Genomic DNA, 15,554 nt, shown 5'->3' on the forward strand with positions numbered 1-15,554 from the left:
TGGAAAGTCTACTTACCACTAGTAGGTCTTCCGGAATAGACTTTTTTATCATTACGCGCTCCTGGGTCATCTTCATACCTGAAAGAGAGAAAGGACAATATAAGGTTACGGACAATAATCATTGAGAAAAATTATCACGAAGAATATGGACAATAATCATAGTTATAAAAACCCACCTTCAAGACGGAATGGTCGCAGCCGGTCTGGACCTCCACGTTAAGGACCAGTGACGCAACTAGGTCCATCCACAGCACCCCTGCTAAAGAAAGCAGGACGGAGAGCTCATCCTTACATCAAAACAGGTGAGCTTGCATGGGCAAACTCTTGCTCACTACTCTCTGGCACGAAAGGGTTGAGGGGAATCCCGACGCCACCACGTCATTCTCACAGTCTCTAATCTTCTCTCAGAAACAGTGCCAGCATTGTGGATCCTCGATAACGCACCAGCTGGGGGAGGAAGCCGGTCCAAGGGAGCCAGGTCCTGGGAGGGCTCCAACCGTGCCCCAACGTCCCCGCAGAGACCAGGTGAGCCTAACAGTTTCCAGTGCCCAAGCATCTGAAGTAATAACCCACCATTCTTTCAGATGCTGAGAAACTCTGCCTCCCACAGGGGTCTTGTGGGTTAAGGCCTCCGAGTGGTTTTGAAGCACCTGAAGCAGTGGCTGAGGGTAGAACTGCCAATGCCTGGGCTGATTTAGCACCTCTCCCTCATTCAAGACAAGGGAATCTTCTCTGACCTCTATGACTGGCCTGTTCTCTCCCTCTTCCAACTCAGGAGCAGAATCAAAAGGACTTACCCCTCCAAGATGATGTACTGGGGTAGGAATGCTGAAGCTGTCTAATGGCAGCACTAAGAGATTTAGCCGCCGCTTTCGAGGTCTGTAGCTTTTCTAGACTTTCATCAGCCTTGCTGTCAAACAGCCTCGAGCCGTCAAAGGGCATATTAAGGAGTTTAGATTGCACATCTGTTGCAAATCCGGACTTCCTCAACCACAAACATGTGCAGCACGGTGCTAGTTGCCATGGACCTGCTAATGCTATCAGCAGTATCCAGACCTGACTGGAGGCATTCAGACATTACTTCCTTACCATCCTTGATGATAGGCAGGAAGCTGTCTCTTTCTTCTCCTTCTGGGAAGTGGTCAGCCGCCATGGCTACACAGTCCCACAGCGTTAACGTGAACTTTGACAAGGCACAAGTAATGTTTGCTGATTTTAAAGCCATACTTCCAGCAGTAAATATTTTTCTAGCCCAGGCATCCGCTCCCTTGTCATCCCTATCTGGAGGGATAGAAGGGTATGCCGATTGCTTAGTGGACGTGGCAGCCTGAACCACCAAACTCTCCAGTGTTGGGTGTTTTGATAAATATTCTGGGTCACTGCTGGATGGCCTATATTTTTTAGAGAAGTTTTTATTTACTGCAGCTGCGGTTTCTGGTGTTTCCCAATTAGATGTGACCCTTCTTTGTAGGGCAATATGAAAAGGCAAAATTGTATCTCTCTGGAGACCCTGATCCAGTATCTCAGTTAGGTCATCCTGCTCAAAAGATGGTGCAGGCCTACTCCAAGTTCAATCAACTTGCTCATTAGTTTTCTGTATGAGGAGTCAGCATGGTCACAAGGATCGGGTTTCCCAAATTCCAATTCTGGAGGTGTATCTATACCACTGGCTGTTTTCAGGTTTTCATACAAGTCTTTTATCCTGGATTCTTTAAAAAGGAATTCATCTGGCACATTCGGGGTACCAAATTGTAAGCCAAATGGTGGTGTATTAACATCTGAGGGTTCATTGTCTTCATAAATTGAAGTTAAATATTTTTTTAAACCTTTTTTGGTAAGGGTTTGAAAATCTTTTCTTGCGTTAACCTCAAGAAATCGTCGACAACGACTTTGAAGTTGGTGTCGCAGACTTCGATTTTGTTGGAGTCGACTTCGACAAATGCGTCGATGGCACCGACGCATATGCCGTTTCAGAGACCGTCAGAGTTGCCGATATCTTATGCTTCTTCGAAAGAACCTTCCAAGGGCTGGACTCTTGGCTTATCAAAGCCCTCGATGATTTCTAGTTGGATCAAGATTTCTCTCAATGTAATTCCAGCTTATGCCTTGGACTCAAAAACTCATAGGGTTTTGTCTTCAACTTCCCTTTGTCGTCTTTATGCAGATCGACAGGCGCATGTCCTTTCTGCTTCTCTTTCGAGGGGGTCGAAGATTTGTAAAATTTCTTTTCAAAATGCAACCGATTTTGCTGGAGAGTCCGACTTGGTTGGACAATTGATTACCTCGGCTGAGGAATCACTAGAGGTCGAAGGTGACCTGTGTCGCAGTTTCTTTCCCTTCTTGAAAGAAGACGAAAAATGACACAATCAACTTCTCGATTGAGATCTTTTAGACCTTTTCTATCGAGGAGAATTTCTCGACTCTTAGGATTTTCTTTTTTGGAACTCTTCGAAGAAGACTTCAAAGGTAACCTACCCACGCCACTTTCCCTTTACCTTCCCTCAGAGCCTTGTCGGTCATTTCCTGAAAGGAGTTACACTCAGAGGAATTATGTTAGGTTCTGAGAAACCACAGGCATATGTGGTGGGGGTCGGTGATCGACATTTTCGATCCACAGGCCTGACATTTCTTGAAGCCCGCCTTAGGTGTTGATGAAGCCGACGGTGAAGACTTTTTCGTGCAGAAAATTAGTGACAATGTTCAGTGAAGAACAGAAGTGCGCTGTAATTCTTCGAAGCAAATGCTTGGAAAAACAGAACTTAAGCCAACGGGCGCTGCGTGCGCTACTTATACTGATGATGACATTGACAGTCGAATGGAGGCTCTCGAGGGACATCGCCTTGACGAGACAGCACACAGCGCCCTCTGTCGAGAAAATGTTTCTGAAGCATCTGAAGCTGGAAAGATATTATCAAAAGATGAGGAATACATGGGAGGACACAATCCATTTGATTTGGGAACCAGCGCCTCCTTCATGAGGGTCTTACAGTGTTGGCTCATGAGTCCAAAGTCCATGAACTCCTGGAACTTGTTGAGGAACCTGTCTTCTCTTGAGGGTCCTTGAGTAAAGGTCCCTGGTAAGGATCTTGGGGCCAAATTGCTAATGGGCAAGTGGGCAAGTAGAGCAGAGAAACAGAATATCCCCTCAAACTGGGTGACCATTCTACCCGAGGAGAAAAGGGCGGCAGCCTAGAAGCACTGAGGGAATCTGAGGCAGAAATCCGTCTGCCTCACTCAGCGATCAGTGCTCGTTGAGGCCCTGATGTAGCCAGAGATGTCTTGCCAGGAGAATAGCCAGAATATGACACAGAGACCGTGACACCTGTGGTACGGTGAGCCATGTCCTGCCACGGGCTGAATATGGACCTGGACACCCTACAGGCCACAATGTCCCCTGAGGAGCAGGGCCTACTGCTTTCTCAGGACTCTTAAAGCTCTCCAGTGTTTGCTTGTCGAGCAGAGAATAGGAGGCTTCGGACCATGGCCAGGTATGAGGCGAAGCGCCCTTGGAAATAGGGTCCCTGGTACAAGCCTCATCAAGGACCGCAGCCGCATTGGGCCACAGCCGGGTACCAAACCCCTGCGATGCCTTGGCAGTAGAGCTGGTAGAATTCTCCTCAGAGACCTAGGGGCATACACTGGTAATACAGTGGCTAATTGTGACAGGCTCCAAGGGAGTCCTCCTGCTTCGGTTAACCGATGGAAGGGTGTCACCTGGATGGGATGCCAAAGTAAACAGAGCTTTACTCAGCCTTTTGGACTTAACATATTTTTTTTACCAACTTTATTTAATAAAAAATATATGAAACAATACAACTGAGTAACATCATAAATATCAGAGTGAGAACAAGTGAAAGAACACACCATATACAGCAATTCATTGAAATGTAAATTACACACTAAGTTAACAGTAATTCAAAGAATAAAAAGAGATCATAGATCATCCCCACCCACCTACCCCATAACAAGACAGAACAACACAAAACAAAACCACAAAACCAACAACACAAAACAAACACCCCTACCCACCCCCCAGTCTCAAAATCCATTAACAGAAAAAACAGACTACACCTCATCCGAAAAGATCACGAAATGACCCCCACCTTTCCTCATATTCAACTTCCCTATGATGTCGAATTGCCTGAGTCTTCTCATACCAAGAGAGCGTACGCATATCCGCCACCCAATTCTCACAACGCGGCTTCTTCCAAGACTTCCACACCTTCATTATTTGTTTTATGGCCATCAACAATGCCCTATCAATCCAATCCGAACAGTCCCACAACTCCACATTCCAACTATCATACTTCTTGAGGTGATCACGTCAGTCAACTTCTGAGGGATTTGAAAGAAAGTGCATTGCAGCACGCTCAGGGGCCCATCGATGCAGCAGGGCCAAATACTCCAAACAAAGAGTTTAAGAGTCTGCCGCCAAGAATGACCTTTGATGCCCGGTGCATACAGAAAACCCTGTTCTAACCAGCATAAAACGGAAGGGAGCGAGGAGAGCAGCAGTAAAGATAAAAATGAAATCTACCGCGGGGAGGTGGTAAAAAAACAAAAACAAAGAGAGTACTGCATCAGGTGTCGTCCCATCCAACATAGAGAAAGGGACAGAGGGGAAGGAGCACGAGAGGCGGAGTTGAGAGCATGGTCATACTACGTGCACGTTGCCCGCTTCCCCGCTCTCTGTAAACTCTTAATGGGGAAGCGTGGTTGGGCTTGCTATGGCGCCGGTCCCATTCTCGTTCCGCAGGAACACCCATAAGTATGGAGGAAAAGATACATATTTATCCTAAGTATGTTTCTTTAAAACATTAAATAGCATTGTCTTGACAAGGTTAATGACAATAATTATAGTTTGGGGATACATATGTTTAGCATTATTATATTGTTTACAGGTATAGTGTTTATGATACAAAAATATAGGAGGAGGGCATTCCACACAAAAAAAGAATGTGGCTAGGGTGACATAGCTAAATGTTGACTCACGCTAAATGCCAAAATATTAACTATTCGGTTAGGTGATATTTTACCTAAGATGATTGAGACGAGGTGAGCAGAATTTGATGACAGGAGACATTCCCAGACACTACAAGGAAGGACACTGAGCTACTAAATATAACCCACAAATGTAAAATCCCAACCGCTCTGGTAACGCTCAGAGACGAAAAAGCATTTGATTGGGTGAAGTGACTTTACCTTCGGGCAGTTGTGGAGAAATTTGAGGGGACCATATTAAAGGGGACTTCGCACTGAATTACAACCCCATGGCTGGAGTATCTTTGAATGGGTTCAAGTCAGAGCCATTTTTGTTGTTTCGGAGTACCAGGCAGGCTGTCCCTCACCCCTGCGGTGTTTGCAGTGGAGTCACTGGCAGCGACCATAAGGGAATGAGACCAAGTTTGAGGTCTGGAGTATGGTGTACTCACTCAAAGGTTAGCACTGTTAAGCAGGGATATTTTATTAACATTAAAAGATCTCTCTGCTCAACTGGTTTTAGTGGCCATTGGATCGATTTCAGGATTCAATGTAAACCTGGAGAAACGTGAAGTTTTTAATATGACTATCCCTCCTCCCCCAGTGAAGAGAACGTGTTAAACAATAAAAGGCCTTTCTGCTGAGCATTGACGAAATTAAAATGCCTGCGAATGTATCAAACAGAACAGTATTCAGCTTTATAGCAAGCTCGCAGAGATCATGGAAGACATAAGGCCTTGGCAAAACTAGCCAATTTCTTGGTTTAGCTACTGTTAACATGTTCATCATTCTATACCTACTTCATCTTTTTCAGGAATTGCCCTTGGAAGTACCACTTTCCACCCTTAAGCAACTGCAAGGTGATCCAATCATACATCTGAAAGGGAACCCATCACAGAATTTCCAGTTCTACACTATTTTGATTTTTGGAACATAGAGCATTAGCTTGGCCACAGACTTCTGCCTTCCAAAGGCCCCTCATCCACCACAGTGCTTCGAAGCCATAACAATGACAGTAAGTGCTATACAAATATCAAATAACATATCATAACATATAATGCAATATTATAAGGCAGCGCCGTTGAGAGTCTTGAATGAATGGGTGAAACCATTGTCATTAAAGAAGGTGTTGCTGGACACCCAAGCACAAATTGCCCTCTCGGAGTAACTTCAAGGTTTTGGCGTCAATCTTCCTACTTTCCCTCACAGGATTGCTAATCCTGTACATCCAATGGTGGTTTAGCAAATAGAAGGAAGGGTGATAAGGTGTAAGTGTATTGCACATATATTTGCAGGTGGCTAAATTAAACCTTTTGAAGAATGAAAGAAGAATTTGGGCTTCACGAAAAGGACAGGCTACAATGGTATGCATATATAAGTCATCAATGCCTGATGATGTTTGATAATGGAATGTGTAACAGTGAATTACTTTATGTAAGCTGATCTTATTCTTAAAATATACGGAAAACACATATTTGATAGCATATCGTATGTGAAAAAAACATGGTTTTGCAACATATACTGTATCTGCAATGTAAATAATTAAGTCATACCTTTGCAACCCTGTCATAAACTTCCATTGCAAGAATCCATCTACAGAGCCCTTCAGCTGCCGATGAGGCTTTAGCTACTTTCAGTGGATCAAAATCGGGATTAGTGATATATTCACTTCTGATCTTCTGCATGACAGGGATCTGTAATATTAAAAACACTTTCTGTGAGACAACAGTTTAATTGTAAAGTTAACAGGTTCAACTCACATAATTAATGCACACCACAGTGAATGTTACCTACTTCGACAATTAATGATGATCCTTAAATATATGTGATCTAATTTTTAGTTCAAGCCATTTGATGGCGCCACAACTAATGGCAGAGGAGGAGATGGTAGGAGGGAGATGGCATGACACTCAGCCTGCCAGTGTGGTTTGACTATGTCCCCACCCAGTGCATGCTCGTGTGCATGTAAAAGAAACATCTTTTTCAGACCGCTTGAAGTTTATCCCCACCCAGACCTCCTTTCTCCCCCACAAGGGTCTATTTTCACTGCACCCTGCTGTTATGAGGCTGCATTGTTATTATTAAGCAAGCAGTATTTTAAAAGATAATAGGTTAATTGCAGAGGTTAATCAACTGTTAGAACAATAAATGGTCTTAAAGTGTGCCTTTTTATAGGGAATGTCTTCCTAAACTAGTTTGAATAGGAACCTCCAATGTTAATTTAATGGCGTAAACTGCCTGCTACTGGTTTATGATGCAATACTGTTCATAAGAAGCAGCTGCGGAAACCATGCTACCTTATAGCTCAGTGGTATTTTTCATAGAACAGTACCATTTGCTTTGAAATACTCACTGTATGACTTTCAGTTTTGAGTTTTGCATCCCAAGCAAAGGTTCAATGTGCCTATATTATTCCTCCCTACCCTTTCTGCTGAGATGTCAGTGTTTATTAGTGCATGTAGAGATCCTGGCTAAATTCCTGCGCTTGCTCTTGGTCATGTACATGTCCTGTTCAAGGTTTACTAGTTACTGGTAGGCTCCATGTAATTATATCGAATATAATAGAGTACAAAAAGAGAGGGGCGATACATAGTGATGCACAAGGAGCAACAGATTACACTGGAGGTAGCATGCAATAGATACCGCTGCCAGATGTTACTGGGAGTGCGCTGGGGGATAAGCAGGGAAGTGCAACATATAGGAGAATAGGAGGACATTCTTCTGCACATCCGCAATATGAATTACATCCTGCGTCATTTGTGCTCCAGAGACGATGCAACCTCTGGGGCTCCCACATGTCCACAGCCTCAATTTCGATGAGATCAAGGTCTTATAAGTGTACTCAATATCATTACACCAGGTAAGGTTATATATGTACTAGGGGTAACATAGAATAGTTTGCAATGTGTGCATTGTGAGCATAGGCTGGCACATATCTCAGATGAGATTGCAATCCAAGTCTGGTTCCCACTTCCCCTTTCATCTATGAAACCAAATGGCTTCCAATGCATGAGTGTATCAAGTCTATGGCATCTGGCTGCCGATAAAATAAATTGCAACTATTATAATGTTTACGAAATGCATCTCGCACCCTGTAGCATTGGAATAGAGTTAACCCAGCCTTCTCCACTTTGTCTTGGAACGCTCCCATTGCCAAAAATTGAGCCTTAAGTAAACATGTTACAAAGCTTAGGTATGCCTGGATCACCCAAGCCCTTTTATATTTTCATCACATGTAGGTGGCAATCCTGAGCTACCCTAAAAGGCTGCTTCCCTCACATATGGACTAGTATTTCCAGGGCGCCTGAATGGTCTTCCCATGCCAGAGATGTGCATTTCACTCTATCAAATTTGCAACGTTTGTCTAGTTTACATGCTAGTAACAGGTCTGGCAGCAGCACTGGATGAATTGAGACTTCCTCCTAAACCACATATGGTACCGTGCATGGTGGGGAGAACCAATAGTGTGTAATATGTGACTGGGCGGCTAGAAAGTCTAGTTCACTATTAGGTCCCATGATTCTAACCTGCTCAATCGGATTAGGGAGTATCTTCCATGCTATTCTCAGTTCCTCATGTCCTCATGCAAGCCACACAAGGTGAGCCTGTGATGCATTGAAAAATCCCCTCCACGGTCAGACTGGAATATTTGGAAAAAATACAACTACTATCTTTATAAATGCTACTCTACTGTATACAGAGATTGACAGATGCTCCCAGCATTTAACTTTAGGAATGAGGTAATATAAGCATGCATCATGATTTGCCACAAACTGCTCCTGCATCGTTTTTCCGTATTTTACACCAAGATCTCTCACACACTGCAGAGCGCATGTCAGGCTGAACCGTCTGCTGAATCAGTGGTAAAGCTCAGACTTGTTCAGTTTACCCTAGACCCGAGTACCTCCCAAATGTTTGCACTTCGTCTAGCATTATCCAGATCTCTACTATACAATCGCCTGCGTAGAGCGAGAGGAAAGCCCTCTGCCGATAAATTTCCAGTCTGGTTTGGAATGTTTCAGCCACATCAGTTTTGCAAGTGTCTTGATTGCCATGTTATTTGAATAAGTCAATCACGGTCCTCATGTAAACATTAAAAGGCAGAGGGAAAAGGTGAGGTGTTGGCCCGGATAAACTGCTTCTGGCCAAACTTATATCACTTCAATTCCAAGTTGATTCAGGTTTGTTAAAATCACGTGAACTTTTAGAAAATATATAGAAAAGAGTTTGAAAAAAGTATTCTTTGTTTTGATGTGAAGAGCCCTACATTTCACTAGAGCGGAGGGAAATGCAAAGACACTTAAAGAAAATATATAATCCCTGCCACCAGATCCATGCTTTAAAAAGGAAAGGTGTAATCATAACATTTCTATCCATGGTATTTTCGTTTAATGATTGTGCTACACCTTGGAATTGCCCCTGTAGCAGATACGCTTTTTTTTCTACCGCAATCTTTTTTGCGCTCACCTCTTTATGAATGCAAACCTAGCTACGCTGGATGGTGCTGACCCAGCAAGGTGGAGCCGCCCATAGCGACAAATGAGGTGGCTGCACAATGGGGTAAATGAATGTGGGGAAATTGCCCAGGCTTTATTGTGGGTGGTGTAATTCTACCTTGATTAACACTAGCAACTGCCCCAGATATGTGCACTGTTTATCAAGTGCATTAACTCAAAAACACTGTCTGGGATAAGGTATGAGACTCATTACTCTTACCTCCAAATCCAACAAAGTGCATACTTAATGAGGAAACTATCGCCACCATCTCACTATTAAATGTTGATGCAATGATTTTGGCTAAAGTAATGGTGATGAGAGACTCCCTGAAGTTATGGGGAAGTTGATTCATCAATCACAGCTACGGTTCATGAAAGGTTGGTATGGAATATGAACATTTATTGATTTTGTAAGTGCTTTTCGGGATAGACCAGATCCAAAAGCGCATGTGTCACTGGATTAGGCATGTGGCCACAGAAACTTTGGCGACATGGCTAGGCCAGGAGAATTGGATAAGGGGAGCTGTTGTAGGCAGAGAGCAGCTCAAAGTGCTGCTTTATGCAGATGATATTTGTAAGAGGATTCAATTCAACACTACAGCTAAGTCAATGCCTAGTCTGGGATACTGAATGGAAACCCTTATTGATATATCTTTATGTCCAGTTCATGCGTTCTGGATGACTACCCCTATATAACACCCCTCTCTTGGAATCCTCCTGACCCCACTGAGCCAAGAAGTAGTTCTGTTTTGCAAGTTAAAAGGTTTAATTGATAATTTAAACAATATATATATATATATATATATATATATATATATATATATATATCACGCTTTATAATAAATTAATAATTGAATATCACACTTAATCTGATATGATAAAGATTAACAACGGAGAATCTGGCACTAGCACACTTCTTTATAATCACTAAGGAGTTGACATGAAATGGATAAGATAGCAACAATACTTTTATGGTTTCCAATGGATGCAATGTGGAATGAAATTCTGTACAGAAAATAACTTGATAGGATTTCAGCAAAAGACAATGTAATCACTTTCTTGGACAATTCACCCCCCCTTTTATGCAATGCAGGGAAATGGAAGGAAAGCACACAGTTCTCAGAAATGCAATCAAATGTGATTCAGTTCACCCCAGCAAGCTTAGACTACAGAAGTTTAAAACACAGGCAAAATGCTTTTATATGTGCTGGCAATAAAGTGAAAAATATGCTAAAATGCTTTTAATTCCCTCTAGAGGTTCAGGGTGAGTGGTATCTAGTTAATATTAGTCCAGGCTCACTCTTGCAATGATTCAGGGATAGTTTTTATGAGGCAAACGATTTTATTCAGAGGAAAGCAAAAGCAGCTATCTTTTTGCAAGTGGAGAAATTTTCAAATCGCGGCAAAATTCGCGAATGCGTCTGGCGCGATTACAGAGGAACTACAAGGGCTCACAATATAGGCGAAATGGGATTTTCCTGTGCATTTTCTGGGGAGCTCTGGCCATTATGATGTTTTCAATGCCAGTAATGCACAGCTTTGGTGGTAGGGCTTGGATGCATGGATAAAAACATCCCACAAGCCTCCCTTCTTGCGGTGGCCATCTGATCCTTCACTGGTGGGACCCGCAAGATCTGGGATGTAGTTCTCATCTTCTTCCGGTAGATGGCACAGTTCAGCATCTTTTCCTCCATCCGGTACTGATCGATCGGTTCTCCTTGCCGGTCCTGATGGGAATATTGGGCGGTACCCCGGGCCCATTGCGTCTCTGCTCCCCGTCTCCGGATCGTCCTCCTTGTCCCGTCTCCAGGTTTTCTTTCTCCTAGGACGACAAAGGAAGAGCGGCAATACCTATTCATGGACATTTCCACCACTGTTGAGATAGTGGGGCAGCATATGCATTTCATCATAACGAAACATTACATTCTTATTTTGAAAAAAGAACAGTATAACTAAGAGACAGTTTCATGCAAATCACAATATTTTAGAGACTAGAAGTGGTATGTTTTATGGTTGGAACTGAATTAGTCTGAGACAGTACCCGCTAGGATTCCAGAGGATTCCTCCAGTTGTTGCAGAGTGTGCCTGGGATGGCAACATTTCAACTGGTTTATGTGGACCCACTTGTCTTCCCCCGCTGCCAAAGGACCTTTGGGGATGTGGATTTTGTAGGCCACAGGGGAGATTTTGTCTATAATCTCAAAGGGTCCCTTCCATGTAGGCAAAAATTTTCGCTGTTTAGCCTGGTTTCTTTGGAAGTTGTATAGATAGACCCGGTCTCCCGCCTGATATTCCTTCCTGGAAGTCTTCAGGTCATAGTGGGTCTTCATGCTATCAGCTGATCTTTCTAGATTCCGCTGAGCATAAGCAAAAGCATGTTGAAGGTGTTTCCTTAAATTCTCCACATACTCATGAGTTGTGGAGGCATTTATTAGTGTCTGCTCTTGGGTCCTATAGAGCAAATGCTGCGGAAGCACCATCTTGCGCCCAGTCATCAACTCAAATGGCGACATTTTGGTTGCAGATGAAGGGGTAGATCTGATGGCCATTAGGACCAGAGGTAATCGGATATCCCAACTTGGCCCAGAATCTGCCACAAACTTTTTTAAGATGCTCACAATTGTCCGGTTATATCTCTCTACTGCCCCAGAAGAAGCTGGTCTATAAGCAATATGCAGCTTTCTCTTGACCCCCGGTATCTCCCACATCTTTGTCATTACTTCACTGGTGAAGTGGCTACCTCTGTCTGACTCAATCCTTTGAGGTAGACCAAAACGGGAAAAGATGTGGTTAATCATCAAGGCAGCTGCAGTTTCTGCCTTGCAATTTGGGGCTGTGAGACATTCTACCCACTTGGTAAACAAGCATGTCACAGTCAACATGTACTTATTCCCCCTAGCAGAGCGAATCACGGGGCCTACAAAGTCGATTTGTAAATCTGACCATGGCAGTGTCATCCCCCTCTTTTGGAGAGGCGCACGGTGCGTGAGGGATGATGGCTGAAATTGTGCACACACAAGACACCCCTTCAAGTATTGGTCGAGGTCCTGCCCCATGTGTGGCCAGTATGCAACCTCTCTTAAGATTTCCAATGTTGTGTGAAACCCCCTATGACCGGCGGTGGCCGCATCATGGGCGTGACTTAACATCAGGCTTCGGAATGAGGTAGGAACCACCCACTGATCGTGGCCAGCTTTGGATTTCCTTACCAGCAAACCGTCTTGGATTCGGAAAATTTTTGGACATTTCATCAACACTCTTAGGTCCTCTTTCCCAATGTAATCGGTATCCGTCAGGGGAAAGTTCTCAGGGTCCTCAAGGTGTTGATAAAACTTACCAATAATTGGATCCCCCTTCTGAGCTGTAATCAAATCAGCATCAGGGGTATCCTTACTCCATTGTGCAATTGACAGGTCGTTGTGAGCATTTGTCTGGGACCTAGTGATAGCAGTGACCTGGATTTCCCCCAACAGGGACTCAATCTCAATTAGATCCCCTTGGATGGCCCCGGTTTTGGCCAGCTGATCAGCTAAGTCATTTCCAGTTTTGTCTGGTCCCTCTACTTTGGAATGACCCTTGATCTTTTTCCAATAGTTGGTCATCTCATTCGAGGTGACCAGATCATCAATGTTTTGGATCAACTTCCCATGTTTCAAGGGTTTGTTGTTAGCACATAACATGCCTCTGGTTTTCCAATTAACCAGGTGCTCCACGAACCCGTTCCGTACATAATCCGAATCTGTGATTATGACCAGTTCGCGGAGTAGATGCTGGACAGCAGTGAGGATGGCCTGATGCACAGCCATCAATTCTGCCACCTGACTACTTCGGGGACCAATTTTGTATCCAGCGGAGGGTTCTGGGGACTCATTCACCCATGCATTCCCTACGCCAGCCACCAGTTCTTTTTCCCCGTTGTTGTCAACATGGTGAGAGCATCCATCCACATAGACAGTGGGCATTCCCTCACACTTGTCCTCTTCAAAGACTTTGTGTGGGGAATTAAGGTATGCCTCCATATTGTCCTTGATTTTTAGACTTTCGTCCTCGAGACAGTTTTCTCTGGCACAATCATGCAAGTCAGCCAGACCTTGCGCGAGGGGACTCTTCTTGTTTTGGCCATATCTGACCTCCACAGGAAAGCCTTGCATTGACAGAATCCAGGAAGTAATTTGGGAATTACTCACATTTCCGGCCCGGATTCTGTCACTTTGGAGATATTGCAGAGGCTGGTGTGGAGTTTCCACTATGATGTGTTCCCCCTGGATAAACGGCCGGTAATTCTTCAATGCCCACACCGTTGCCAGGAGTGCCTTCTCACAATCGTTGAATTTTTCCTCCACAGAGGATAAAGTTTTGCTCGCATAGGAGATTACTTTATTGACCTTGTCATGCTTTTGGTATAATACTGCCGTCAAGCACGTATTAGAGAACCCTGTCTCCAGGAAGAACTCCTTGTTTCTGAAAGGGTAAGCTAGGCAAGGCGCTTGTGAGAGGCTTCTCTTGAGTTGTCTTACTGCCTCGGCTTGTTCTGGACCCCATTCCCACTTGACCCCCCCCCTTCAGGAGATGAATCAGGGGTCTGGTGATCTCTGCGTAGCCCTCAATGAACTTTCTGCTGTAATTAGTCAGTCCAAGGAGGCTCCTTAGTTCTTGCAGAGTTGCGGGGTCTTTCAGTTTCTGAAGTGCTTCCACTTTCTTTTCCTGGGGACAGAGGCCCTGAGGAGTAATCTCATGCCCCAAGAAATTAACACGGGTTCTACACCACTGTGCTTTCTGAAAGGAAAGTTTTGCTCCGGCGGCCCTCAACTGCGTCAGAACATAACGGATCTCCGCTATGTGTTCCTCCACAGATGAACTTTTGATGAGGACATCATCTACATAAGCCAGGTTACCCCTCGCACCCAGGTCGGGCATGGCCTTATGTAGGAAAATGTTGAATTCATTGCCGGAGTTGAGGTATCCGAAGGGAGTCCGGGTCCATGTGTATTGCTGGCCCTCAAAGGTAAAAGCCAGTTTGTATTGGTCCTCCCTACTGACAGGCACAGTCCAGTATCCATTGGTCAGGTCTATTGCAGTGAATACCTGCTACCCCTGGATCTGGGCCAGCCCTTGGTCAATGTAGGGCAGAGGCCATCGGGAAGTATGGACCCGTTTGTTGAGCTCCCTGAGGTCGGCGCAGAGTCTCCACTGGCCGTTTGGCTTCAATATTCCCAGCACCGGATTATTGAAGGTGCTGTGGACTGGACGGATTATTCCCCGGGACTCAAGGTTCTTAATTATTTCAGTAAGGGACTCCATTGATGCGAGAGGCAAGCGATATTGCTTCACAAACACAGGAGTCATGCCAGGGTCCGTGGGGATTGTTGTTGTGTGGATGTCAGTGCGACCACAGTCATATGAGTCTACCGCAAAGAGATCTTGGAAATCCAAGAAAACTTGTTTCAACTTTTGCTTTTGTTCCAAAGTCACAAAGGCATCAGCTAGGTTGACTCTCTCTTCCACCATCTGCCTGAAGCCTGGAAAGACTTCTGGTTTGGCTATCTCAGCGGCCTCCTCCAGCTGGGTGGAGAAGTCCCTGGTCAGAGTGCTGATTTGGACTGGAGGCTTCAGGTGGGAAAGGCAGCCCTCATGGACTTGGAAAATCACCTCATCCCTCCTGAAGTCACAAGTCACATCTTCCTTACCATAAGGGCAAGAAGTGTACACCAGGAAGTTCCCCCCATGCCGGGTAAAAATCCTGTCTGGTGTTGTATTGTCATCACTTTCACTGTCAAAGCAGTCCTTGGGGATTGGCCCTAACAGTTCATTACCTAAGTCTATGGAAAAATGTCGGTCATCAACCGCCATTCCAATAATGGTGCCTGCGGCTAGAGTAATACTCTTCAAGTCGCTGTTATCCACCTCTATTGGAATGGTGTCATGTTCTATGTTGACTAATGGAGTTGGGTTTACCCCCAACCCTTGCTGTTGGAGAGAAGCGTTTAGATGTATGTAAGCATCAGGGTTTTGCAAATATTGTCCTCTTTTAGCTTTCACTTCCAGGGAGAATTGTCGGGTCCTTTCTGGGATGGTGAC

The 15,554-nt window shown here is 44.5% G+C and overlaps 1 protein-coding gene across 1 annotated transcript in view; it reads right to left on the reverse strand.

Annotated features, from left to right (window-relative positions):
• The window catches only part of DNAH12 (dynein axonemal heavy chain 12), a 3,791,933-nt gene that overhangs the window by 983,617 nt on the left and 2,792,762 nt on the right, over nt 1–15,554 (reverse strand). The window contains exon 52 of the mRNA XM_069643677.1: nt 6,534–6,674. Within this exon, the coding sequence (XP_069499778.1) occupies nt 6,534–6,674 (141 nt within the window). The remainder of the gene's footprint in view (nt 1–6,533; nt 6,675–15,554) is intronic.

The sequence above is a fragment of the Ambystoma mexicanum genome, chromosome 2p (assembly GCF_040938575.1).
Source record: "Ambystoma mexicanum isolate Mex_15411 chromosome 2p, UKY_AmexF1_1, whole genome shotgun sequence".
Classification (NCBI taxonomy): domain Eukaryota; kingdom Metazoa; phylum Chordata; class Amphibia; order Caudata; family Ambystomatidae; genus Ambystoma; species Ambystoma mexicanum.